This window comes from Mobula birostris, chromosome 6 (genome assembly GCF_030028105.1).
Source record: "Mobula birostris isolate sMobBir1 chromosome 6, sMobBir1.hap1, whole genome shotgun sequence".
In the NCBI taxonomy this organism is placed as follows: domain Eukaryota; kingdom Metazoa; phylum Chordata; class Chondrichthyes; order Myliobatiformes; family Myliobatidae; genus Mobula; species Mobula birostris.
In genome coordinates this window covers 37,109,319-37,136,714 of record NC_092375.1, presented here as the reverse complement: position 1 = coordinate 37,136,714, position 27,396 = coordinate 37,109,319, and the positions used below count along the sequence as shown (strand labels likewise).

Sequence of the window (27,396 nt, the reverse complement as noted above, 5' to 3'; positions counted from 1 at the left end):
TTTGCGGCCCAGTACCAGTCCGCGGCCCAGTGGTTGGGGACCGCTGGCATAGAGCATTCCCCAGAATCTATCCTGCAGAACAACTGGAACAGATAATCATTTTTTGTTGGGTTTAAGGTATCACAAGCAGTCACTTGTTTGGAGAACAAAAAAGTAAATCAAAGAGTTGAGATATGACTAGAGATAATGGAAAAATAAGCTAGAAATATGAAGAGTCTTGACCAATATTTTAAGCAGAAAAGATTCCCTTTAGGTAGTGTAGCCAGGTAAATTAAGCAGGAACTTCGCATTGGATTTCACCACCGTGGATACACTAATATTCTAAAAATGGCTGTAAACAGGAATTAAAACAAAAGGAAAGACTCAGGATAATTATAATAACCATGGTAGTGATACTAATGCAAACAGCTGGAGCAACGAGCTGGCAAGTTTCTTGGTCCTGGTTGACGCTTTCCTTGGGTCTTAAAAGAAGTTGCTAGTTAGCTAGTTGAGGTGCTTCTTTAAATTTTTTAAATTGCCTAGATTTCAGAAAGGTTATATTGGATTTTGAAATAGCCAAAAGTAATTCCTTTACTCAAAAAGGGACAAAGAAACCAGAAAACTACAGTCTATCATCTGTCATGGGGAAAACATTAGAAATTATTATAAAAAACATTATAGCAAGACACTTAGATACTTACTGACTTGAGGATGCCACCTTAACATTGAATGTAAAGCCTTTTTCTCCCTGCCCCCCATGAAAGCCAAGTCACTAACATGGCAAACAGAAGTTAGAAGAATTTCAGCATTTAAAAATCAGAATGATTTCTACAAAACTCAAAACAACATGGGAACATCTTGTAATGTACCTAATCCCAGGAATGGATACTAAACTTCAAATGAACAACTGTGGCACAGATTTATATTATTATTCATAATTTTACAGTCTGGCCCCCTCACACTAGAAACAACACTAGCACATCTATTTTATTAAGAATGCCAGAGCCAAAGAGCAGGACAGAATGTGAAAGCACAGTTGAAAGATTTTAATTATGAGTACATACAGGAAAAACTGGGAGTCCTTCCAAAAACACAGAGCAGGCTGAGAAAAGTCTGATGCAAATATTCAAGAGGTGATTTAATAAGCTGTTGCTACTTTTAATAACTAGACCTATACATGTATCAAAAGCAGCAAGTGAGTGCTCACCAAGACTAATGTTGCTGAAAGGAACAAAATCTTGACGTAGAAAAACGTCCTGAGTCACAGATACTGTTGCATCTGTTGCTTCAGTCCTTTGCTGGGTTCCCCATGGAGTTAATTCAGCGAAGCCTACATCAGTTGTGGTTCCCAACAATAACCAAGAGAATGTACCATTTGATTTCTATGTAGTCAGATGTGGTATAGGGTCAGAGATTCTATATGTTTCAGTGGAGTTTCTTAAGCTCAGAAAATGAGGACTTTTAATTATTTTTAATTGATCAGTAAATAATATAGTGTCTCAAGGAATGTGCAATTTTAATGCTTTTTAATACTTTATGATACCTTGGTATTAGAGACATTCAAAAACTGTTAAAGGTGTTACAAGGTTTGACAGAAGACAAAGTTTCACCCAGCGATGCCTCCTGTTAAAGTCCGGATATTCCAGGAGTGGAGAGTCACCAAGGGTTCCATTGTTGCTGAAACCTTGAAATGCCTCACAAAGTTTAGCAGAGTCAGCCCTTTGGACTGACTGGTGCAAGTTTGGGTGGAGACCCTAGGTCAAAATTCTGAATGGTGAGCTGGCATCAGCGTGATCCAGCCCATTACCAACGGTGGAGTGTAGTTGGGTGGTTCATTTCACTGACCACATCCAAAGATGAAAATACCAAATAGAAGCCTGCCAATGACAGACAGAGAGGGAAAGAGCAAAATCTGGCAAACAACACAGAAGTAATCCAAGCAGCTGAAACTGGGATAGATACAAATGGATCCAGCGAATAAAATTACTAAAAGCAGGCAAAGTAGAGAATTCAGCAGATAAATGCCAGTAGTGTTAAAAGATCAGGTGGGACAAGGCATATAACCAAATATGTTGATGTTTAAGTCACTGGAGGCTCCTTTTTTATGGAATATGGTGTGATGGCAAACATTTAGCACTTATATTGGAATATCAGCACAGGCAGGAATAGACCAATCAGGTCCCAAGTTTAAAAATAGCTCTAAGTCTATAATACAAACTCCTATTTCTACCTTATCAATATCTTCATCTTCCTCATCCTCCTCCTCCTCCTCAGAGAAGTCCAGCATCTTTTTGGCAAGCAACGGATGCCACTGAAGACACTTCCGTTTTGGTCTCTTTCCAGTTCCATCGCCATCTGCTGAGTGGTCTTTATTTCTGCTGCTAGCTTTCATGGTGCTGTGCTGCATAACATAAATAGAAACAGCACATGATTAGCAACTCGGGACGTCATGGTGCATCAGAACTGTAGTGGCATATTGCAATATACCTAACCTCAGGCATGGATACTAATCTTCAAATGATACAAATATAAGGAACTGTGACACACCTCATTGTTACAGAGATTCATATTGTGGTTCAGGGATCTGTAAGGGCAACAGCACCCTCTAGTGCACAATTGTCAGCCAGTAACAAGCATAAAGGAGCAACATTCTCAGCACTCGCAGGCTTGCTGCAGAGGTTCTTAAAGGGGAAGGCGCATCTTCGAATGGTAAGTCTTTGCACACTGTCAGAATGGCTTAAAAGGAATTTGTATTGTTTCATGTCCATAGCTGTTTCTTATCCTAGAGCTTGTGAATTTGTGAACTAAAGCTTACAGAGAATATCAATAACCAATAATGGTAATGAAGTCAAAGTTAATGAAATAGAGGGTTTCTCATTTGCCAGTTCCTCATACAACGTCACCCAAAAAAAATCACTTGAACAGATCCTAGTTAATTGATGAGCCACAAAAATCGTGGTCGTTTTAGCAGTGCACCCACTAGTTCAGATCCTGGCACCTTCCAGACATGAGAATGTAGTTTAAAGGACTACAGGTAGGCTGGGCAAAGGGAAGCTCATATTAACTCCCCACAGGGTTAGTCTTAGCAGCAGTTTTGCTTGAGAGAACCTGGATGGTGAATTGGGCGGAGAGCCGAGAAATGTTTGGAGCATTGTCTAGCCTCTGGAAATCCCGGTTAAGTCACCTGGGAGCATGGCACCTCCAATAGAAACATAGAAAATAGGTGCAGGAGTAGGCCATTCAGCCCTTCGAGCCTGCACCGCCATTCAGTATGATCATGGCTGATCATCCAACTCAGAACCCTGTACCTGCCTTCTCTCCATACCCTCTGATCCCTTTAGCCACAAGGGCCATATCTAACTCCCTCTTAAATATAGCCAATGAACTGGCCTCAACTGTTTCCTGAGGCAGAGAATTCCACAGATTCACCACTCTCTGTGTGAAGAAGTTTTTCCTCATCTCGGTCCTAAAAAGCTTCCCCTTTATCCTTAAACTGTGACCCCTCGTTCTGGACTTCCCCAACATCGGGAACAATCTTCCCGCATCTAGCCTGTCCAATCCCTTTAGGATTTTATACGTTTCAATATGATCCCCCATCAATCTTCTAAATTCCAGCAAGTATAAGCCTAGTCGATCCAGTCTTTCATGATACGAAAGTCCTGCCATCGCAGGAATCAATCTGATGAACCCTCTTTGTACTCCCTCTACGACAAGAATGTCCTTCCTCAGATTAGGGGACCAAAACTGCACACAATACTCCAGACAACAGGAATTCTGCAGATGCTGGAAATTCAAGCAACACACATCAAAGTTGCTGGTGAACGCAGCAGGCCAAGCAGCATCTGTAGGAAGAGGTGCAGTCGACGTTTCAGGCCGAGACCCTTCGTCAGGACTAACTGAAGGAAGAGTGAGTAAGGGATCCCTTACTCACTCATCCTTCAGTTAGTCCTGACGAAGGGTCTCGGCCTGAAACGTCGACTGCACCTCTTCCTACAGATGCTGCTTGGCCTGCTGCGTTCACCAGCAACTTTGATGCGTGTTGCCACAATACTCCAGGTGTGGTTTCACCAAGGCCTTGTACAACTGCAGTAGTACCTCCCTGCTCCTGTACTCGAATCCTCTTGCTATGAATGCCAGCATACCATTGGCCATTTTCACCGCCTGCTGTACCTGCATGCCCACTTTCAATGACTGGTGTATAATGACACCCAGGTCTCGTTGCACCTCTCCTTTTCCTGATCCACCATTCAGATAATAATGTTTTCCTGTTCTTGCCACCTAAGTGGATAACCTCACATTTATCCACATTAAATTGCATCTGCCATGAATTTGCCCACTCACCTAACCTATCCAAGTCCCCCTGCATCCCCTTAGCATCCTTCTCACAGCTAACACTGCCGCCCAGCTTCGTGTCATCCGCAAACTTGGAGATGCTGCATTTAGTTCCCTCATCTAAATCATTAATATATATTGTAAACAACTGGGGTCCCAGCACTGAGCCTTGTGGTACCCCACTAGTCACTGCCTGCCATTCTGAAAAGGTCTTGTTTATTCCCACTCTTTGCTTCCTGTCTGCCAACCAATTCTCTATCCACATCAATACCATACCCCCAATACCGTGTGCTTTAAGTTTGCACACTAATCCCCTGTGTGGGACCTTGTCAAAAGCCTTTTGAAAATCCAAATATACCACATCCACTGGTTCACCGCTATCCATTCTACTGGTTACATCCGCAAAAAATTCTATAGGATTCGTCACACATGATTTTCCTTTCATAAATCCATGCTGACTTTGTCTGATGATTTCACCGCTTTCCAAATGTGCTGTTATCACATCTTTGATAACTGACTCTAACATTTTCCCCACCACCGATGTTAGGCTAACTGGTTTATAATTCCCCGGTTTCTCTCTCACTCCTTTTTTAAAGAGCGGGGTTACATTAGCCACCCTCTAATACTCAGGAACTAGTCCAGAATCTAAAGAGTTTTGAAAAATTATCACTAATGCATCCACTATTTCTTGGGATCTTTCCTTAAGCACTCTGGGATGCAGACCATCTGGCCCTGGGGATTTATCTGCCTTCAATCCCTTCAATTTCCCTAACACCACTTCCCTACTAACATGTATTTCCCTCAGTTCCTCCATCTCACTAGACCCTTGGTCCCCTACTATTTCTGGAAGATTATTTATGTCTTTCTTAATGAAGACAGAACCAAAGTAGTTATTCAATTGGTCTGCCATGTCCTTGTTCCCCATGATCAATTCACCTGTTTCTGACTGTAAGGGACTTAATTTGTCTTAAACAACCTTTTTTCTTTTCACATATCTATAAAAGCTTTTACAGCTAGTTTTTATGTTCCCTGTCAGTTTTCTCTCATAATCTTTTTTCCCTTTCCTAACTAAGCCCTTTGTCCTCCTCTGCTGGACTCTGAATTTCTCCCAGTCTTCAGGTGTGCCGCTTTTTCTGGCTAATTTGTATGATTCTTCTTTGGAATTGATACTATCCCTAATTTCCCTTGTCAGCCATGGGTGCACTACCTTCCCTGGTTTATTCTTTTGCCAAACTGGGATGAACAATTGTTGTAGTTTAACCATGCGAGCTTTAAATGCTTGCCATTGCATATCCATCGTCAACCCTTTAAGTATCATTTGCCAGTCTCTCTTAGTTAATTCACGTCTCATACCTTCAAATTACCCTTCTTTATGTTCAGAACCCTTGTTACTGAATTAACTAAGTCACTCTCCATCGTAATGAAGAATTCCACCATATTATGGTCACTCTTACCCAAGGGGCCTCTCATGACAAGATTGCTAACTAACCCTTCCTCATTGCTCAATACCCAGTCTAGAATAGCCTGCTCTCTAGTTGGTTCCTCGACATGTTGGTTCAGAAAACCATCCCGCATACATTCCAAGAAATCCTCTTCCTCAGCACCCTTACCAATTTGGTTCACCCAATCTATATGTAGATTGAAGTCACCCATATAACTGCTGTTTCTTTATTGCAGGCATTTCTAATTTCCTGTTTAATGCCATTCCCAACCTCACTACTACTGTTAGGTGGCCAGTACACAACTCCCACCAGCGTTTTCTGCCCCTTAGTGTTATGCAGCTCTACCCATATCGATTCCACATCCTCCCGGCTAATGTCCTTCCTTTCTATTGCGTTAATCTGCTCTCTAACCAGCAATGCTACCCCACCTCCTTTTCTTTCATGTCTATCCCTCCTGAATATTGAACATCCCTGAATGTTGAGCTCCCATCCTTGGTCACCCTGGAGCCATGTCTCTGTGATCCCAACTGTATCATATCCATTAATAACTATCTGCACTTTCAATTCATCCACCTTGTTACGAATGCTCCTTGCATTGACACACAAAGCCTTCAGGCTTGCTTTTACAACACTCTTAGCCCTTATACAATTATGTTGAAAAGTGGCCCTTTTTGATTTTTGCCTTGGTTTTGCCTGCCTGCCACTTCTACTTTTCACCTTACTACTTTTTGCTTCTACCCTCATTTTACACCCCTCTGTCTCTCTGCACTTGTTCCCATCCCTCTTGCACATTAGTTTAGCAAATGCTCCCCCTAGGACATTGGTTCCAGTCCAGCCCATGGAATGCATATGGATTGGTTGGGTCTGAAGATTCTCCTTTCTAGAATGCCTGAATTTGCTAGTTTCACGACTTTGCTTAGGTAGATTACGTGATGACAAAAGTCAGTTTCCACTATTGCACAGGCTGAGGCTACCAATGTGTGAATGCTGCACCAGCTCAAACTTCTGCCATCGAAGGTCGGACTGCTGTCCTGTGAGCACTAACTGCAGCCATTATGCTTCTAGATTCCATAGATGCCAGTGTTTAGGGATGTCATGACAGCTGAGTGAGCTGTTCTCAGACTCCTGAAATGGGAGTTGGCCATGGCTCTGCAGTACAGGTTTGCTCATCTCTCTGAAGATGCTTGATCTATTTGGACTGCTCCAACAATGCCTCCACGACTGCCATTTCTTGTTGCAGTTAACAGTACAATGGTACAGTGGCAAATTGTATCACCTTGGCACAGAACTGCTTGTGATTGGCTCCCCGTGGCATTTGGAACAATCCAAACAATCATCCATCTATCTGTCTCTTGGCTATAGTAAGGGATAAAAGGTAGGTAGTACAAAGGTATTTACTGGGTGAATAAAAAATGGTTTAATCTTAATTTGATTGGTTCTACATTTCATCATTTGTGTAGAAGGTGATAATAGGATTCTCAATAAAATGACACCAACATACAAACCATCTCTTTAGAGGAAATTAGGTCTCCATTTATTTAAGACAGCTTATCCACTGATGTCTACTATAAGCCTACCGACTCTCACAGCTATCTGGACTATTCCTCTTCTCACCCTGTCTCTTGCAAAAACGCCATCCCCTTCTTGCAATTCCTCCGTCTCCGCCGCATCTGCTCTCAGGATGAGGCTTTTCATTCCAGGACGAGGGAGATGTCTTCATTTTTTAAAGAAAGGGGCTTCCCTTCCTCCACTATCAACTCTGCTCTTAAACGCATCTCCCCCATTTCACGTACATCTGCTCTCACTCCATCCTCCCGCCACCCCACTAGGAATAGGGTTCCCCTGGTCCTCACCTACCACCCCACCAGCCTCCGGATCCAACATATTATTCTCCGTAACTTCCGCCACCTCCAACGGGATCCCACCACTAAGCACATCTTTCCCTCCCACCCTCTCTCTGCATTCCGCAGGGATCGCTCCCTACACAACTCCCTTGTCCATTCGTCCCCCCCATCCCTCCCCACTGATCTCCCTCCTGGCAATTATCCATGTAAGCGGAACAAGTGCTACACATGCCCTTACACTTCCTCCCTTACCACCATTCAGGGCCCCAAACAGTCCTTCCAGGTGAGGCAACACTTCACCTGTGAGTCGACTGGGGTGATATACTGCGTCCGGTGCTCCCGATGTGGCCTTTTATATATTGGCGAGACCCGACGCAGACTGGGAGACCGCTTTGTTGAACACCTACGCTCTGTCCGCCAGAGAAAGCAGGATCTCCCAGTGGCCACACATTTTAATTCCATATCCCATTCCCATTCTGACATGTCTATCCACGGCCTCCTCTACTGTAAAGATGAAGCCACACTCAGGTTGGAGGAACAACATCTTATATTCCGTCTGGGTAGCCTCCAACCTGATGGCATGAACATCGACTTCTCTAACTTCCGCTAGGCCCCACCTCCCCCTCGTACCCCATCTGTTACTTATTTTTATGCACACATTCTTTCTCTCACTCTCCTTTTTCTCCCTCTGTCTCTCTGAATATACCTCTTGCCCATCCTCTGGGTCCCCCCCCCCCTTGTCTTTCTTCTCGGACCTCCTGTCCCATGATCCTCTCGTATCCCCTTTTGCCTATCACCTGTCCAGCTCTTGGCTCCATCCCTCCCCCTCCTGTCTTCTCCTATCATTTTGGATCTCCCCCTCCCCCTCCAACTTTCAAATCCCTTACTCACTCTTCCTTCAGTTAGTCCTGACGAAGGGTCTCGGCCTGAAACGTCGACTGCACCTCTTCCTACAGATGCTGCCTGGCCTGCTGCGTTCACCAGCAACTTTGATGTGTGTTTCTCCATTTATTTGTTATCATCTGAGCGTGAGAGGTGCCTTTGGAAGGTCAGCGTTATTTAATGATCCCTGACTACACTGAGTAGCCTTCCTGACGTGCCAGAGTGCTTGCAGTGAGGAAATTCCTATACAGTGTTTATGAGTATATTCCAATAAAGTAAAAGATCAAGTATTTAGGAGGAGGGAAAATAAATTTCTAAGTGAGGACATTGTTTGATCTGAAGTCCATCTTCTAATCATTGAAGTACCAAAAAGGAAGCTTCTTTTGAATTTCTAGCTGGTACACATTGAGGCTTTCTCTTGAATTTAATAGAAAGCTTTGATGACTTGTATCAAATGGATGGAAGCATGATATGCACTAATTATTTGTTTCAAAAGCAAATAGTATATGATCTGTAGGAGGAAAAAGTGTGGCTTCATGCCAGATCTTTTCTGTGAAACCCACGCAGGAAATCCCACCCACCCCTCAAAATGGAGGAAACTAACCTGACCCGAGGCCACAATGTTCAAAAAGCTGCATAAATACCACATTTCCCTGTATTGTTAACATTTGAGGTTGCTGTCAGAGCATTTCACTCCAGTGCCAGCAACCCAGAAGAGAAATGGAAGAGAACGCCAATGGTGCTGATGGAAGAAGGTGGCCTATTGTTGGTCCACTTAAACCCTTTCATCTTTACAGTCAATCTTATATTAAATTCATTGAAATATTTAGGTCACTCTACCTTTGTAGAGGCTTCTTTTCTTTCTGATATTCCAATCTACTCCCACTATCAGTGTTTATTAAGCCTTTAAATTAAATGTAATTTAGAAAAAAGTTGTGGCAATTGACAGCAGCAAAAATCCTCTGAAAGAATTCAAGAAGCAAATGCTGACATGGACAGTTGTCCAGGACACCAGTTCCCATCTTGTATTCAGTTTGAGTTTATAATTATTATCTAATGCACATCTAGATGTTACCCAATATCACAGCACATCTTGGAGTACATTACAAAGCACAGTCTTTACCTCAAACGAACACTATTTTCATGTGCAATGATAAACACAAGTAATAAAGTTCCACAAGAAATTTACCAAGATAGATTTTTTACAAAATAAAAATGACCAGAAAAAAAGGTACCATGCTCGACAATGGAGTAAATGGCACTGCATTTACAAAAGCTGTTAAAATATCAATATTACATAATCAGAACTTAGTTATGGAAAATTGCCCAGGAATTTTCTATCCAAAAAAAAAAAACAAGGTCTCCTCAACCCCGAACAATTATTACCCTATCAACAAAGTAACAAAAGTTGTAAAACAAGAGTGCCATGAAATATTGTTTCTAATAAACTGCATAATGATTCTCAGCTTCGTTTCTGCCAGAACAGTTTAAGCATACAAAAAGGGTGGATTTCTAGCAATGAAGTGTGAGTTTACTGTATAGCACTGTTCTTTCCTGAATGCACATTCCTGAACAATGTGAACTTCCCTCTGCTGATCACCAGCGAATGTTTTTCATAACTTCACGTCTTTTGACAATGCTTAATTCATTTGAACAGGCTCATTGACGGTCGATCTACCCAGGACCAGTAGGTGGCATGATTCTCCTGCCTCGAATCAAAGCAACATTTTACCATTTCGGAAAGGAACGCCTATATAAAAAAAATGAAGTCAACGCTGTGCGAGTGAAAACCTTCCTGCCCAGAGTTGTTCTTTGGTGCAAAGGTCATGGCTGTTAGACACTAATCAACTCAGTCCAAGTACAATGCTGAAGAAGCACTCAGAGCAGCTTCTTTTTAACATCAGCTGCTCAACCACTGTTTTATTAAGAAGATTATTGCAGTATTCAGCTCCATTCACATATTTGCAGATGTAAATAGTCCATGGCACATGAAGAAAACCCTGGAGAACTTGGATGCAACACAGTTGCTAGTCAATGTTCCCCTACAACAAGAGCGCCAAAGCAGCTCCCTTGGACATTCAATATTATCACTGCTTAATCTGGACAAACAAAATCCTGGATGCACACTATTGACCACAGCTCAGTAAATTCTATGGAAGTGACAAGTCAGATGCTAAACATTCTACAAAGGAAGTGGCTGAACTCCTGCTTACTTACTCACTCTCATGCAAAGGCAGGATGAAGTGGGCACAAGCGCAACAATACTTGAAAACTTTTGAGTCCATTATGCTAAACCCCATTATGCATATTGTAACTGTATAACGCAGCACCTTGCCTCGGAGGAGTGCACTAGTGCAGCAGGTGGTGCTGCTGCCTCACAGATCTTGCTGACCCTGTGTGCGGTTTGGAATTTCTACATTCTCCGTGGGTTCACGTGAGTTTTCCTTGGCTGCTGTAGTTTATTCCAACACCCCAAAGATTGTGGATTGATCAGTGAACTTGCAATTGTCAATTCCTCCATGAAGCTGGTGTAATTAAATACATCAATATAAAAATAATGTATAAAAAAAAACATCTATTTACTTCATAGACCCTTTGCAATGGCAGTCAATGACACCATTCATGGACGACACCATTTACACCAGCTAAGGGCCACAAGGAACAGTATCCCCATCCTTCAGGTCGGTGCAAGTGAGCTGCACCCCAGAGCCAGTGTACTGAATAGGAGGCCTGACAAAGAAGTTAGGAATGCACATCCCTGTGCAATTCTGCCTCTTGGCTATCTAATGCACAATTTGTTAGCTGATTAAGGCCACTGAATTAAAGTTTATTTTGAAAAAATATTCATGTAAAACAAATTCAAACACTCATAAATAATTAGAAAAGTTAAAATAAGCGAAAAAAAAGACCCTTTAGTTTCCAGCTGGAAATCCCTACTATGACAGAGTCCTTCCTATGCAGGGGTCCAGCTGGTGTAAAATTGAAAAAGCATGATGTTGGGGAATCCCTGTACAATCAGGCCTTGCTGTTCATCTCCATTTAAGTTCAGCAACCAAAAATCATAAATAGTCCAATAGTTCCATTTAATATCAGATAATGTATTACATATACAACCTGAAAATCTTGTTCTTTGCAGACATCCACAAAAACGGAAGAGTGCCCCAAAGAATGAGTGACAATAAAATATTAGCACCCCAAAGCCCCCCCACTCCCCCCTCCCCCCTCCCATGCACAAGCAGCAGCAAAGCAAAGCACTTGCATCTTATTTAGCTGGTTTTTTTTGACACACCCAATATTCGATAATTGGCTGTACACCAAATCCTCATTCCTTGGTTTATTCAGTACAAAATGTGTGCAGAAGCAACTAGCCTGTACCTACTAATTGAGAAAATATAAGGAATTTTTCATTCCCGGTAGATGGTAGGTATATACTTCGCTGGTATGATGGACAAGAAAATCAGTGCAGCAATGTTTAGCTTTCTTTATAAAAATATTTCCCTCAACCTCTCCCTGAATCACTTTGAATGTGAATTATGATGACATTAACATCATTTAGTTTGAGAATGGTTGTAGATTTTTCCTGAATGAGAAACAGCTTATTACTACACTCAGTGGACTCTTTATTATGTACACATGCTCATTAATGCAAATATCTCATCAGCCAATCATATGGTAACATCTCCATGTATAACAGCATGCAGACATGGTCAAAACGTTGTTGTTATTCATTAGGGGTTTCCCAACCTTATTTTTTTAATGCCAAGGGACCCCTACCATTAACCAAGGGAATCTAGTGAATGACAGCTTGATGGCAAAATTTCCTTATCAATGAGAGGTCAGTGGAGAATGGCCAGACTGGTTCAAGCTTTCAGGAAAGCAACAGCAACTCAAAACTACGCATTACAACAGTGGTGCGCAGAACAGCCTCTCTGAATGCACAACACATCAAACCTTGAAGTGATGGGCTGCAGCGGCAGAAGACAACAAACATACACTCAGTGGCCACTTTATTAGGTACAGGAGGTCCCTAAAAAAGTAGCCACTGATGGTATATGTCACCATATATTACCCTGAGGTTCACTTTCTTGCAAAATGTGTGCAGAAGCAACCACCCTAAGTCTAGGTAATACAGAATTTCCCCATTCAGTGTGGATGGTCAAAATGTAAACTAAATGTACACTTGGCTAGTGGGGTGGGTCAAGAAAATCAGTGCAGCAGAGTCCATCTTTCTTTATAAACATATTTTCCTCAACCTCTCCTTGAATTGCTTTGAATGTAAATTCTGATTTGACACTAACAATGTCTTTAAATATGAGTAAAGGTGCAGATTTGTCCTGAATGAGAAACTGCCTCCAACTGTCTGGCTCTGAACAATATTATTCTTCTCCTTAGGGAGTGCTTGCTTCTGCTTTAGCTCTCTGGGTTCAGGAGTGATTGAAGGCCAATATGGGAATTACTGACTCTGCCACAAATGGGGGAGGAGGTGCTTCACTGGGCAGGCAGGTAGGTAATTGCTGAGATGCACCGCTTATGCAGCACTTCTGTGTACTCCCAATGCACAGACTCAAGGTTTACAACAGCATTCTGACTGCTGGGTCTTCACTTTAAGCAGTCATGGGCCTAGGGATTCCAAACTGCCAATGAGGATGTGTTTTTCTTTCCCTGAGGAAGATTTGAGCATTTTCTTTGAATCTTTTTCTCTATCTGCCTGGCAATATCTTCCTTTTGAAGACACTGGAACAGCGATGTTTGTTAGAGGCTGATGCCAAACATACAAATGATAAATCCTGCAGCCAAGTGAACGTTACTAGAGTCTCAATGACCTAGTCACTTTAATGGCATTGTCATCACATTTCTAATACCAGGTTTTACATAGGAGCCTTTCCTTTCTCTAATATGGAAGACTTTAAAGTATACCTGATAAAGCAGGCACTATCAATTCATGTAGAATTTGAATAAAGTGTTTCCTGAATGAACCAGAAGAGTTCTCTTATGAAAAGGAAAATAAAGCTGGTCACAGCCATCTGCGACCGATAAGGATGTGAAATTTCCTGGAGAAATACTCCATTTGCAGATTTCAATTAGAAATATCACAGATTTAAAGTACCTTGCAATGAAGTAAGTTCCACCTATGCCATTTTATACTTGATAGGATGCATAATTTTAAAATCAAAAGGCAAAAATGTCAAATTGCTACTAAGCTAAAATTAGAGTCTAGTATTATCCTGCAATTACAGTGAAGCTTCCAAGACAATATCATGAAAGACTGGCTAAAAGCACCACGTTACTTTAGGTGAATACCTAATTTTAGCCAACACTCTAAGAACATCCCTCAGTTATTTTATTCAGTGAATACACAAATCACATGTCTGGGAATTCCCAGATCCTGTCCCAGCTCGACTGAGTAAGCTGTTCTCAGCTGTGCAGCAGGTGGAATATGATGATCGCTCTCAGTGTCCATGTTTTGCAGTAGGGTAAAAATAAAAAAGGAAAGGTACATCACATCTGGAGTTTCTCCCGTTAGCGGACAATTTCCCTCCATGCCTCTCTGACGTAGTGGGGAACTGCGTACGAGGCAAGTTACAGCAGTGGTTTGCCATTGTCTTCTGCTGGGTGAGTTTCCAAAGAGACCACCAGCTCGTAACCCAGCACAGATGGAAAGTGTGCAGGGGAGCCGGCTGGATTCAAACTCGGGACCTTTCGTCCCGAAGTCCGACGCTGATGCCACTACGCCACCACCCATCACACAGTCACAGAAACGGACAGCACAGGGGAGTCCACCCAGCTCACAATGCTTGAATTTATGAGATTTCCAAGAGATGTACGGATAGAATTTGACCTTACTCACTAATAATCTATTCACTTACTCCAATTTCATTATCAACAGGACCATTCACCTCTGAGCCCCACAAGTGCCTTGGCTGAAATGTGGGCCAAGAGCTGAAATTCAGATACGAGCAGAAACTGAAACTAAGGCAGCACTTGACTGAACATGGCACCTCGTAGGTGGCACCAAGTCAATGAGAATCTAAAGAAAGCTCTTCAGTGGCTGAAGTCATGGTTTGGTAATTTAAATGTACAGGAGCATAAAAAGCTGCAGAGAGTAGTGAATTCTGTCGAATATATCACAGGCTTATTCCTACCCAGCACTGGTAGTGTCTGCAGAAGGTGCCACCTGAAGTAGGTAATAATTATCATGAAATATTCCTACCTACCATCTACAAAATGCACATTTATTCATACAAGCTACTCCAACAGCATCCCCTAAACACAAAACCTGTACCACTAAGGACAAAGACTGTAAGGACATTTGAATATTTGCAGATTACTCTTCAAATTGGAAATAGGCTGTCAGGCCTTCATCAATGCCAGGTCTAAATCCTGGAACGCACCACTAAGCAGCAACATTGGCGTATCTTCACCAGAAGCACTGTAGCAGTTCAAGGCAGCCACTCAACATCAGTTTGTCCATGGGTAAATAGCAATAGGCAATAAAATCAGCCCAACAGCACGTCGTTCCCAGCTCTTGGTCCTGGGCCCAGCTACTTTGAATCAGCTCCAAGTTCACTCCAGTAATAACCAAATATTGGCTCATTCCCCACTCTCGGACTCAGACCCCGCTGCCTCGGTTCAGATCATACCCGCCACACCATAACCATCCTGCACCTTTGGGAACACACATCAAAGTTGCTGGTGAACGCAGCAGGCCAGGCAGCATCTCTAGGAAGAGGAGCAGTCAACGTTTCAAGCCGAGACCCTTCGTCAGGACTAACTGAAGGAAGAGTGAGTAAGGGATTTGAAAGTTGGAGGGGGAGAGGGAGATCCAAAATGATAGGAGAAGACAGGAGGGGGAGGGATGGAGCCAAGAGCTGGACAGGTGATTGGCAAAAGGGGATACAAGAGGATCATGGGACAGGAGGTCCGAGAAGAAAGACAAGGGGGGGGGACCCAGAGGATGGGCAAGAGGTATATTCAGAGGGACAGAGGGAGAAAAACGAGAGTGAGAGAAAAGAATGTGTGCATAAAAATGAGTAACAGATGGGATACGAGGGGGAGGTGGGGCCTTAGCGGAAGTTAGAGAAGTCGATGTTCATGCCATCAGGTTGGAGGCTACCCAGACGGAATATAAGGTGTTGTTCCTCCAACCTGTGTGTGGCTTCATCTTTACAGTAGAGGAGGCCGTGGATGGACATGTCAGAATGGGAATGGGATGTGGAATTAAAATGTGTGGCCACTGGGAGATTCTGCTTTCTCTGGCGGACAGAGCGTAGATGTTCAGCAAAGCGGTCTCCCAGTCTGCGTCGGGTCTCGCCAATATAAAAAAGGCCACATCGGGAGCACCGGACGCAGTATATCACCCCAGTCGACTCACAGGTGAAGTGTTGCCTCACCTGGAAGGACTGTTTGGGGCCCTGAATGGTGGTAAGGGAGGAAGTGTAAGGGCATGTGTAGCACTTGTTCCGCTTACACGGATAAGTGCCAGGAAGGAGATCAGTGGGGAGGGATGGGGGGGACGAATGGACAAGGGAGTTGTGTAGGGAGCGATCCCTGCGGAATGCGGGGGGGGGGGGGAGGGAAAGATGTGCTTAGTGGTGGGATCCCGTTGGAGGTGGCGGAAGTTATGGAGAATAATATGTTGGACCCGGAGGCAGGTGGGGTGGTAGGTGAGGACCAGGGGAACCCTATTCCTAGTGGGGTGGCGAGAGGATGGAGTGAGAGCAGATGTACGTGAAATGGGGGAGATGCGTTTAAGAGCAGAGTTGATAGTGGAGGAAGGGAAGCCCCTTTCTTTAAAAAAGGAAAACATCTCCCTCATCCTAGAATGAAAAGCCTCATCCTGAGAGCAGATGCGGCGGAGACGGAGGAATTGCGAGAAGGGGATGGCGTTTTTGCAAGAGACAGGGTGAGGAGAGGAATAGTCCAGAAGCACCTTTGGGACTTCAGTTCACACTGCAAAAAAATGCCAGGCGGTACAGGTGGTTCAAAAGCTCAAATCTGAAAGGCAAGTTGCAGGCTATTGATGGCAGTGACTGTTTCCAAGAAAAAGTGAGAGTTATAAAGTAGTTAATAGTTCTGTTTCCTACTAGCAAGTTGTCATTGTGTTTCACCAGTGCCATCTTAAACCATACTCCATGATGTTTCATATAAACTACTGAAATGAACAGTCTTTAAAAAAATTACACATTCATGTTTGGAACGGCCTTTATCAGTGAGAAAGATACATTTCACCTCCATTTTAAAAAAAATGGAGCATAGTTCTCTGGCTCCACATGAAACAATATCACAGGAAAGTTATAAACAATGATAACTAACTTGAAACCCTAATTAGAACACAGAACAGTACAAATCAGAAATACGCCCTTTGACTCATGATGTCTACACCTAAAATGATGCCAATTTAAAGTAAATCTCTTCTGCCTGTATATGATCAGTATCTCTCCACATTCCGATATGTCTACCTTATTACCTCTAAAACACAACTATTGCATTTGCTTCCACCATTGTCCCTAACAGCCTCTTCACTATTAATCACTGTTAATATTGATAACATCAGTAACCACAGTATTCTCTTAAAAGATATAAATTTCTTCTACATGTAGAAAAACAGAACTGCATGTCAATGTTTCCACTTTAGGATAACTGACTGTTATTGATTTGGGCAAAATCAAACATAAATCATAGAACGTAAAACAGTTCAGCACAGTTCTGGCCCTTCAGCCCACGGTGTTGTGCTGACCTATATAAAACTACACCAGAATCAATCTATCCCTTCCCTCCTATATTGCCATTTTCTTCCATCCATGTGTTTATTTAAGAGTCTCTTAAATCTCCTTAAGATGTCAACCTTTACCACCACCTCCAACAGTGTGCTCCAGACACCTGTCACTCTGTAGAAAAAACCTATGTCTGATATCTCCCCTGAACTTTCCTCCACTCACCTTAAAAGGATGTCCTCTTAAGAGGGAACATGTTTCAAAAAGGACTACCTTAAACGTACAACATAAGAAATGAGCACCAGGAGGCCCAAGGTCCCTTGAATTCACAATTCAGTAAGATTATTATTGATCTTTGACATTAACTTTTTCTTTTTAAAAACTGTTGTTCTATCTAAATATCCCTCAAACTTCTTCCAAGTTCAAAAGCTACTGACCATGGTCATTAATTTCCTCAAACAACTATGTATTTACATCTCTCTGGGGTAGAGAATTCCAAAGATTATTTTTTCCTCAGGAAAGGGAATTCCATCTTCAATAGTCAACTCCACATGCCAAAATTATTTATTTTTGTTCTTGATTTTCTAGGTGAGGAAAACTACCCATCCTTTCCTGTCTTTCAAGAACCTAATGAAACTCATTGTCAATCCCTACGCTAACTGAAAGTGGCAATCTTACAAATAATTAGCTTGTCAATTTATTTGCATTAGGTTACTGAACTAAATTGGTGATACTCTATACCCACTATGTACGTAAAAATATTTTCTTTAAACATGACCTTTTCTAACCTTGCCCTCTCCTCATGAGACATACAAAGAGTAGATCAACATAAGCAATTGCAGTTAAGCTTCATGTAGCAAGGCGCACTTCAAGGAGAATTTTTATGTATGAAATGATTTTCCCTACTTGTTTCTAAGCCTGCCCTTAGCATATTTTTTGACTGAACTCTAATAACACATTAGTCACAGTCATAAAAACCATTAAATCCAATTCTGCGATATGATATTGTGCTACATAATATCATTATCTGGACCAGAATGAGCCTTGTTCACAAAAACAGCAGAAAAACTGACAGCTGGCTAATTCACACCCAGGTTTAGCCTGTCCAAACTGACAAGGATAAGGAAAGATGTTGAAATTCCTAGACATTCAAGAACTAGTACTGGAAAAGAAATAATTTAAAATAATCAAAATGCAAATTTCTCACAAAAAAAATCTACCCAAAATTAAATCAGCAAAAAAATGTTCTTGTACCTTGTGTCAGATTATTTCAAGTGAAATGAATGTATTTTCTATTCCTAAACCGAGGTGTAAACTGGTACAGGTCCAATAGGAATATCAATCAGTATTAAGAGAAATACTACTAATCCTTAAGCTGCCTCCACAAAGCATCATCATTATCTCAGAGCAGACATCAAAACACTTGAGGAGAGTAGCAACATGATCAGGATATCCAGTATTGGGTGAACCTAGTGAAACGTGTAGAGAGAAATTTCATGCAGTCATGCCAGGATGTTCCAACCAGCTCCAGCCCACAAATCACAAACTCTGTCTAGCAGAAAACTGATCAAAGTGAGGAACTGAACTTTGTAGCTTTGCTTGCAAGGACCTTCAGAAGTCATTGAACAGGTACCACCAAACAACACCACTTTTCAATACAATGTTATGCTTGTTAATTTAAAGTAAGATGGTTACTAGCAAAATTCTCTGCAATATAACTAGTTCAAACTTTACAGCTCACAGATGGGTGTGTAGAAATGCAACACATTTAATACATTATACAGAATGCACCATAAAGGAAACTGATTAGATGGCATTTTGGCATTAAAGTAAATATGAACAAAGCTAAGGAGTTAACTTCATTCTAGTCTGTGGCACAAGCCAGCTACACAGTGATTTCTTAGGGAGAAAAGTAAGTTTTATATTTTAAAAAATAAATATTGAGGAATGCTAATAGAACAATTTCAACGAGAGACTATTTGATCCGAGCATTTTAAAATCACCTGAAAAATGGAACTTCTTTCTATGTTTCTTTGAAACCCTGGGAGTTGGAACAACAATGAGTACTTATATATTTGCTACATTAAACTGAAAACAATGAATCAATGCTTCAATTTAGTGCTAAACAAGCTTTCATAGTTCAATAATCTACAGGTTAGATGGGTTAAGTGACCACTCAGTTGCACATTACAACTCTTTAGTCACAGAAGCCTTGTGAAGGCGCACAGATATATTCAAAAACAGTATGCACCCTTCAAATATTTATGAAATGTAGCTACAGAATTCTTATTTAAGAATCACTGCTGTGAATTCATGAATAATGCACTACAGGGTAATCTGCTGCACAATTACACAACAGTGACAGATTAATTCTTATGTATTTGTAGAATATCTTCCATCAATGACTAGTTGCAGTAATATATTTTATACTGGCCAAATTACTAATCAGCCAGTTGTAGGTGTTTATCAGGTGAGAAGAAACAATTAAGAAATCATTACAAACTCTTTTTTTCATTCTTTGAAATTCAATGACAAAGCAAACTGAGGTGAACTACCTTATTTTTTTCCATCATTTGGTTATCAAAGATATTCTTAATCAGAAAGCAGAATATACAAGCCACAAGTCACACTGTCACAGTGGTAAATCTCAGAACAAATGGGGCAAACCTCCCAGCAATATGCCACTGGCTCTGTCAACAGATATCCTATAAGGGAAGCAAAAACAGAGGCTCCTGATCAAAACAGCAGGCCCACTCAAATGAATAAGAGGAATCAGCTGCTGACAGAAAAGTAGGTAGGGATTTTGGACTGATTTAATAAAGTTATTTTAATTGCTTTTAATAATGTGTGTTTAATTTAAACAGAAGCTTGACAGTCATCAATCAAGCCTTTCAGCTGACCATCCCATTCTTGTCAGTACACTTGTGCCAGGAGAGGTGCTGCTTTGCCCCACAGCACCATGGGCCTTGCCAAAGTGTGGGCAGATGAACTCCCAGTGCAGGGACACACCCAATGCCAAGCTCAATGACAACTCCGGGCTCAGGTAATGGCACAGTTGAGTTAAAGATCTGACTAACGCTGTTAAGAATACACAATGGATTGGGTGAAGAAAAGAAAGTGGCCAATTCTCATGTCCCACTTCAAAAGAATTTCAATTTATCAATCCGTCAGAGCTTCACTGATACAACAACAGTGGTTGGTGAATTCAAGTATTTGGAAGCATCAAACATGTAAATTTTTAACACCCTCTTCAGATGGAGATTACATTTTATCTATTCTTAATTATCAACGAATGAAGATCGAGAAAATAGGCAACATACAAAATGCTGGAGGAATTCAGCAGGCCAGGCAGCATCTATGGAAAACAGTAAACAGTCGATATATCAGGCAGAGACCCTTCATCAGGACTGCCCATCAGGAATGATTTGAATGGCAGATCATCAGTGCATTTTAACATCGACTGTCAATAATAACCAACAATGCCATTTCTCCAAAATAAAAACACAAAGTTATCAAAATTCATTACTTTTTGAATTGGCGCCCGTCGGCCTAAATGGATAACATAACAAGCACACACAACTGGTGCTATTTAAAAACTGTTCTCTCTGTAGTGTCTAATGGCCACGAGTGCACACAACGGATGCTAGTTAGAAACTATTTGGCAACAGTCCACTGTCGCAATTATGCGATGTAGTGTCCCAAATAAACAAAGAGAATTCTGACAATGTCCTGGATTAGATTTTGTTCTTTAAGAATTGTCCCAAATATGTGCCTGCTCTGATTCGCAGATAGGCCAATTAATCAGAATTTACTGTATAGAGAAGCACAATTTTCACAGACAAGGAAGAAGCAATCTGGGGATTGACTAAGAACTTTGCTAAGACTATTCTGCAGAAAGGTGAACAAGGAGGGTTGGTGCTGCATGACTTCCAACAGGCAGGCATAATGTATCTATAACAGTACATACTCATGTTCCCTCTTGCAACATCTTCTAAACAGACGGTGTCAGATGTTGCACAGGTATTCCTTCATATCACTAGCCTTTACAGGAATTTTCCTTAGACTGGTAATTTGATATCAAACTCTAGATGTGCAGTAATTTCAAGCAACTAAACAAAATCCAGACTCCTGTAGCCCATCATAATTCCATCACCTTCCATAACCACCACCTCGAGAAAACTATATTGTATCTATCCTTGCTATCTACCCCAAAATGAACATCAACCCCATATTCTCTCCATCACAAATATGATGTACTTCTAATTCTGTGAATAGCAAACAGCTCCTCTTCTGCTTTAGTGCATTTGCCTCTTCAATACTTTTCAACTCCTGAAGATTTGGCTGGTATTCTGTACAAGGTTCTTCTGGCTAGCTTCCCTGTTTTCACTCCCAACAAACTCCAGTTCGTCCAACCAGTCACTAATTGCAAACAATTCTGCAACAAATCCCAAATGAATATTACCACCTGTAGTTATTTCCTTACAATGCCCATCAGTTCTTTACCTTCTGATTCTCAGCCAGTTTTCAGGATCAAGGATGGCTTACCTCCACTCTAAACTTGTGCATTCTGAGGTAGCCAGTGAACCAATGTTGAAACTTAGGCTTTCACAGATGGAGAAGCTGACAGCTGATGGTGCATTTGGATGGTCAGTTTGCAAGATGGGGCACTTTTCGCACAGAGCATACCCTTCTTGGTTCTCAATACCATCAGAAATGCTGCTTCTCCACTTTTCAGTGGTCATGGGCCAAAGACATTTGTCTTGAAGGGAGTTTTGCAGCACATCTCAGAAAGCACAATTAAGGGTAGCAATAATTACTGTCCGGTAGACCATGAATTTTGTGTCAGGTTCTGTGATCTTGATCTTCAATCCATTCCTCAGTTAACTAAAGACTGATAACACACTGAAAGCAATGGTGAATTTCATTATTGATGTCTGCCTTGGGTGGCTCCAGAGATGTGGCAAGTGGTTCACACCTCTGATTAAAACTCCATCTGAGGGTTGAAATTCATGTATGGTTTCTCCTTTTCCTAACCCTTCAAAATACAACAGAATTGATAATGGGTTTACCAAGTTTGATGTGCATCCCAGAGCCTCTTCACCTATTCCAAACAGCCATGCCTTCAACCCAGAACTATTAAAATTCAGTCTTTCACCCCTCTCCATAAATGAACTGACTGGATAAGGTTGTAAACAGCGTAGCCTGTGGGGATGCACTGAATTACTGCCAACAAGATCAACATTAGGGTTTCCACATTAAACTTTGTGCAGAATTTTTAAAGTTGCTGACAGTGTAATTTCAGTTCAAATGGGCAAATGGCATGAACTGTAATACCCTTTCTGATATAGTCACTGTGACGGCTGTGCTAGGAATTTCCAATTTCAATTGCAAATTCAGATTTGACTATACTTTGCAAACTGCCTACTGCATAAGTAGATAAGGTCAGCATGAGTTACATTTCATTATGAAAGACACTCTTAACTATTTAGGGGAGAAACTGCTTGAACTTGAGCAGACTTGAATTAACATAAACTGATTCCAAACCATAGCAGAGAAGTATTGCGATACTATCTGAGAATTCTTTAAGTTCAAATTCAAATTGAAATACCCATTGAAAGTCAAGCCTGTGTTATATAAAAAGAATGATATACTACAGTAGTGAATCAAATTCATATTTTAAGTTTGATTGACAACCAATCAAAAACACTTATTAATGGTGCACAAATTAAAAAAGATATTTTGCCTGCTTGACAGCATATTTAAACAAATTAATAATGTTATTTAATGATTTGATATTTCCTCCTTCATTCTTTAAAATGGCAATTAGTTACAGGGTTTGAACTCTGAATTATCATTCACACTGCTTTTATTGCTGGTAATATTTGTTTCATAATACTCTTTTGATTTATATAAACATTAACATCTAGTTCTGCCAATTATTCCACCTTTCACTAAATTTCGCCAGTTTACTTCCTTGATAATTTATTAACCCCTGTCTATCTACCACATTTTAATTAGAATCAGAATCAGGTTTATTATCACTGGCATGTGACGTGAAATTAGCCGCACTTCTACAGCAGGAACTAAATACAAATGTGTTAAGATGAGATGATATCAAGCAATAGTGCAAACAGATCTCTGCGCAAAACAAAACATGAAATCATAAAACATAGATGTCAAAATAAATTCAGGCATATTCAATATTGTGCTACATAACTGTATTTCCTCTCCTGTAAAATTTGACTACTTGTTGGGATAGGATTCTACAACTGCTGGTACACTTTGCTCAAGTGACTGTTAATCATGTTTGAATGTTTTCAGAGTGCAATCAGGCAGGCGCTTAGGCATCCTGAATCAAGATTCAAGTAGATTTATTATCAAAGTATGTATAAATTGTATGACATTGAAATTTGCTTGCTCACAGGTAGCCACAAAGCAAGAAACCAGAAAGAACCCAATTTAAAAATGAATAAAAATAAAAATAAAAGACCAACACTCAAAGAGAAAGAAAGAAAAAAATACAAGTCATGCAAACAATTGGAGAGAACACTAGCATTCTGAAACAAAAATGAGTCCAAGATGTAAATCCAGGAGCAGCCCGGAGTAGGATCAAGCCTGTATCATTCAGTTCTCCAAATTCCTCGTCCTCATCCAAAACATTACAGTGGGATGTAGAGGAGGCTAATTGGGAATGAAAGAAGACTGGACTATGGAAGAGATATTCTAAGACTTTGAGGCATTATGCAGAATTCTGGAAGTGCATAAACTACTATAAAGCCAGTTGTCATGATATTGTTATTTTCTACTTGTACTTGAAAAGAGAAGCTACACTTCAAATGAATAAAAATGTATTCCAAGTTTATAAAACCTGACATTTACAGTCATGTACAGGTATGAAAATAATTCAAAAGTAAGGCTTAAAAGTACTGCTAAGTAAGCTACCCTTGACTATCTTAAATAAATTGACATTACAACCTATACAATGCTATCAAAAGATCTCGACAGGAATTGTGAAACAAGTGTAAACATTTTGATGGTGTTAAGATTTGTGTTACGATAATTGTCCTCTGGGATTTACTTTGCTCTTCCAATCACTACAGTTATTGGTTACGGTTAAATTAAAATTATGCAGATAATGAACTGGCCCATAGTCAATAATGAAGACTACAAAAAAAATCACAAGATGATAATTGTAGGGTGGCAATAGTGTGCCGATCCTGACCTTAGGTTTGTGTGGAATTGGCTGTGTGACTTTCCCTTCAGATACACAAGTTTCCTCCTAGAAGATGTACAGGTTAGTAAGTGGCAGTGGAACATGTCACTGATATATAGTTGAGTGTTTGAATCTGGGGAAGGGAGATGGGGGAGAATAAAAATGGGAGCAATGTAAAATGGGTGTTCCAAGTCCATAAAAAGATAGTGTTAGGGTTTATTTCTAGAGGGATAGAATTAAGGAACATTTATGTTAAATGTGTATTGAAGCCTGGTTTGCATTGCACATAGTTGTAGATGCCATGTTATAAGAAGAAACGAGAGACAGAGACAGTGACAGTGCAAAGGTGGGGCAGGACTCTGGTGCAGCTGATAGTTTCTCAGCTTCAGGGACTTGGGTTCAATCCTGTCCTGAATATGTTACTCGAAAATATGATCTAGAATAGAGAGAAGATTTATAATTATACCAAAATCAAATGATTACACACAGTAAGAAAGGATAAAAAGATTGGGTCAATGGAATTTAGATGAACAAAAATGTCAACAAATAGAATTTGGATATAAAATCAATATGGCTGTAATGGTATTGATTTTAACTTTATATTGACTAGTCCTTTCTTAGTGGGAGTGGTGTATATGAAACAGAATTTGTTAAATGTATCTAAGAAGGGTTTTTTAAAAAAATAGTACTTGAAGAGTCTTACTATGGAGGGAGCTATACAAAGCCTAATTTTAGGGAATGAGAATGGACAAGAGGTAGAAATTTCTGTGCCAGAACACTTTACAAACAATGACCGCAGTTTGATAAGCTTTACGGTAGTCATGTGAAGAGATATGGATGGACCTATAGATAAGGTCTTAAATTGGGGGGGTGGGGGGTGGAGGGCTGACTTCAATAAAACAAGATAGAAACTGGTGAACATATACAGGGAGTGGTTGCTAGAGGGAGCAATGATATCTAATACATGGGAAGCATTTAAAAAGCAAAATAGTAAAAATCCTAAATTAGCATGTCCTTTAAGAGTATGAAAAAAGGCAAGATTAAGAAACCTTGATTAATAAAGGAAATTAGGGGCACTAAAACAACAAAGAACAGTACAGGCTCATCAGACCATGATGTTGTGCCAACCTTTAAACTAACTCAAAGATTATTCTAACCCTACCCTCCTATATAGCTTTCTATTTTTTTCTATCATCCATGTGCCTATCCAAGCGTTTCTTAAATGCCCCTAAATGTACCTGCCTCTATCACCACAACTGACAGGGCTTTCCATGTACCCACCATTCTCCATGTAAAGAACATGTGACGTTCCTCCAATCACCTTAAAATTATGCTGTCTGTATTAGCCATTTCCACCTTGGTAACGAACACAATATTCCAAGTGTGGTCTACAAGGTTTTATAGAGCTGCAACACTACCTCATTGATCTTGAACTCAATCCCCCGACTAATGAAGGCAACACACCATATACCTTTGATAATTTTTATCAAATTACAGCTATCCACTCAATCCGTGCATCTTATCACCTTATACATCTCTTGTCAAGTCACCCCACTTTCTCCTCCACTACAAAGAGAAAAGCCCTAGCTCATTCAACCTATCTTCACAAGACATGCCGTTTGGTCTCGGCAGCATCCTGGTAAATCTCCTCTGCACCTTCTCTAAAGCTTCCCCATCCATCAGAGAGGAGAAGATGGTGACACAATGTAGCGCGCAGCAGCCACTCCAGTGATGAGTATCTGTTATTTGTCAAATAGGATGCCGTGCACCATTCTGGTTTGATGGAGCCAGATGTGAGAGCACGGAGGAACATCTGGTGAATCTTCTGAAATGCCTGTTTCACTGCCGCTGCTACTGTGTGATCCGAAATCTCCGGAGGAGAAGACCCCGAGTCCTTGGCTTTGCTTGTTGCTCGGCGGCCGGGGCGGGATCGAGGCGCTTGGTGGAGATGGTGCTCGGTGTTGGAGGGCTGGTCAGAGGCTCGAAGTTTTCGAACAGACTCGAAGTCGGCTGTGATTGGGTGCTTCCAGGTTGCTGCATCAGTGGGTTTGTGGTGCTGGGGGTTCATGGCAGGGAGAGTTTCTCCCTTCTACCGTCTGCATGAGCTGTTAGGGCTGTCGGGACTTAAGACTTTTTTTTTAATCCATGCCCATGGTCTGTTCTTTATCAAATTACGGTATTGCTTTGCACTGTTGTAACTATATGTTATAATTATGTGGTTTTTGTCAGTTTTTGTTCTGGTCTATCCTGTGTTTCTGTGATATCATACTGGAGGAACATTGTATCATTTCTTAATGCATGCATTTCTAAATGACAATAAACGAGGACTGAGTGTCCTCATAATCTAATCCTTCCTATAATAAGCTGACCAGAAACGAACACAATATTCCAAGTGTGGTCTACAAGGTTTTATAGAGCTGCAACACTACCTCATTGATCTTGAACTCAATCCCCTGACTAATGAAGGCAACACACCACATACCTTTACAACTCTAACAACCTGCATGGCAACTTTGAGGGATCTCACAACAGAAAGTGCTCGGCAGGCTACAGAAAAGATATGGTGATGCTAGAAATAGTGCAGAAGAGATTCATCCAGATATTGAATGTAATGGAGGGTTTAAGGTACAAGCAGAGATTGGATGCTCTGGCATTGTTCTCAGTGAAAAACAGTAGGCTGAAGAGTGACAATATAGAGGTTTATCAAATTAAGAAGGTCTATTTTTTAAACAAGCGTCAGGAAGAATAAAAGCTGAGGGCAGGGGCTTAAGGTCAAGGAGAAATATTTAAAGGGGACTTAACAGGCAAGTTTTTCCCACACAGGGGCTGGGAGTATACATGTGGCAGAGGTAGATACATGGGTAGGAAAAGAACATGGGAATATGGGCCAAAAGCAAGAAAATTGGATTAGTGCAGATATAGGCATCTCAGTCCACATAGACAATTTGGGCTGAAGGGCTTGTTCTCTGTGCTGTGTGACTTCTTTCTCT

At 41.0% G+C, this 27,396-nt stretch overlaps 1 protein-coding gene across 6 annotated transcripts in view; it reads right to left on the bottom strand.

Moving 5' to 3' along the window:
• bbx (BBX high mobility group box domain containing) overlaps positions 1 to 27,396 on the bottom strand; it is a 163,067-nt gene that overhangs the window by 47,419 nt on the left and 88,252 nt on the right. For all 6 annotated transcript variants that reach the window (XM_072260233.1, XM_072260231.1, XM_072260237.1 and 3 more), the window contains one exon: positions 2,210 to 2,380. In XM_072260233.1, coding sequence (XP_072116334.1) covers positions 2,210 to 2,371 — 162 coding nt within the window. In that variant the 5' untranslated portion in view covers positions 2,372 to 2,380. The remainder of the gene's footprint in view (positions 1 to 2,209; positions 2,381 to 27,396) is intronic.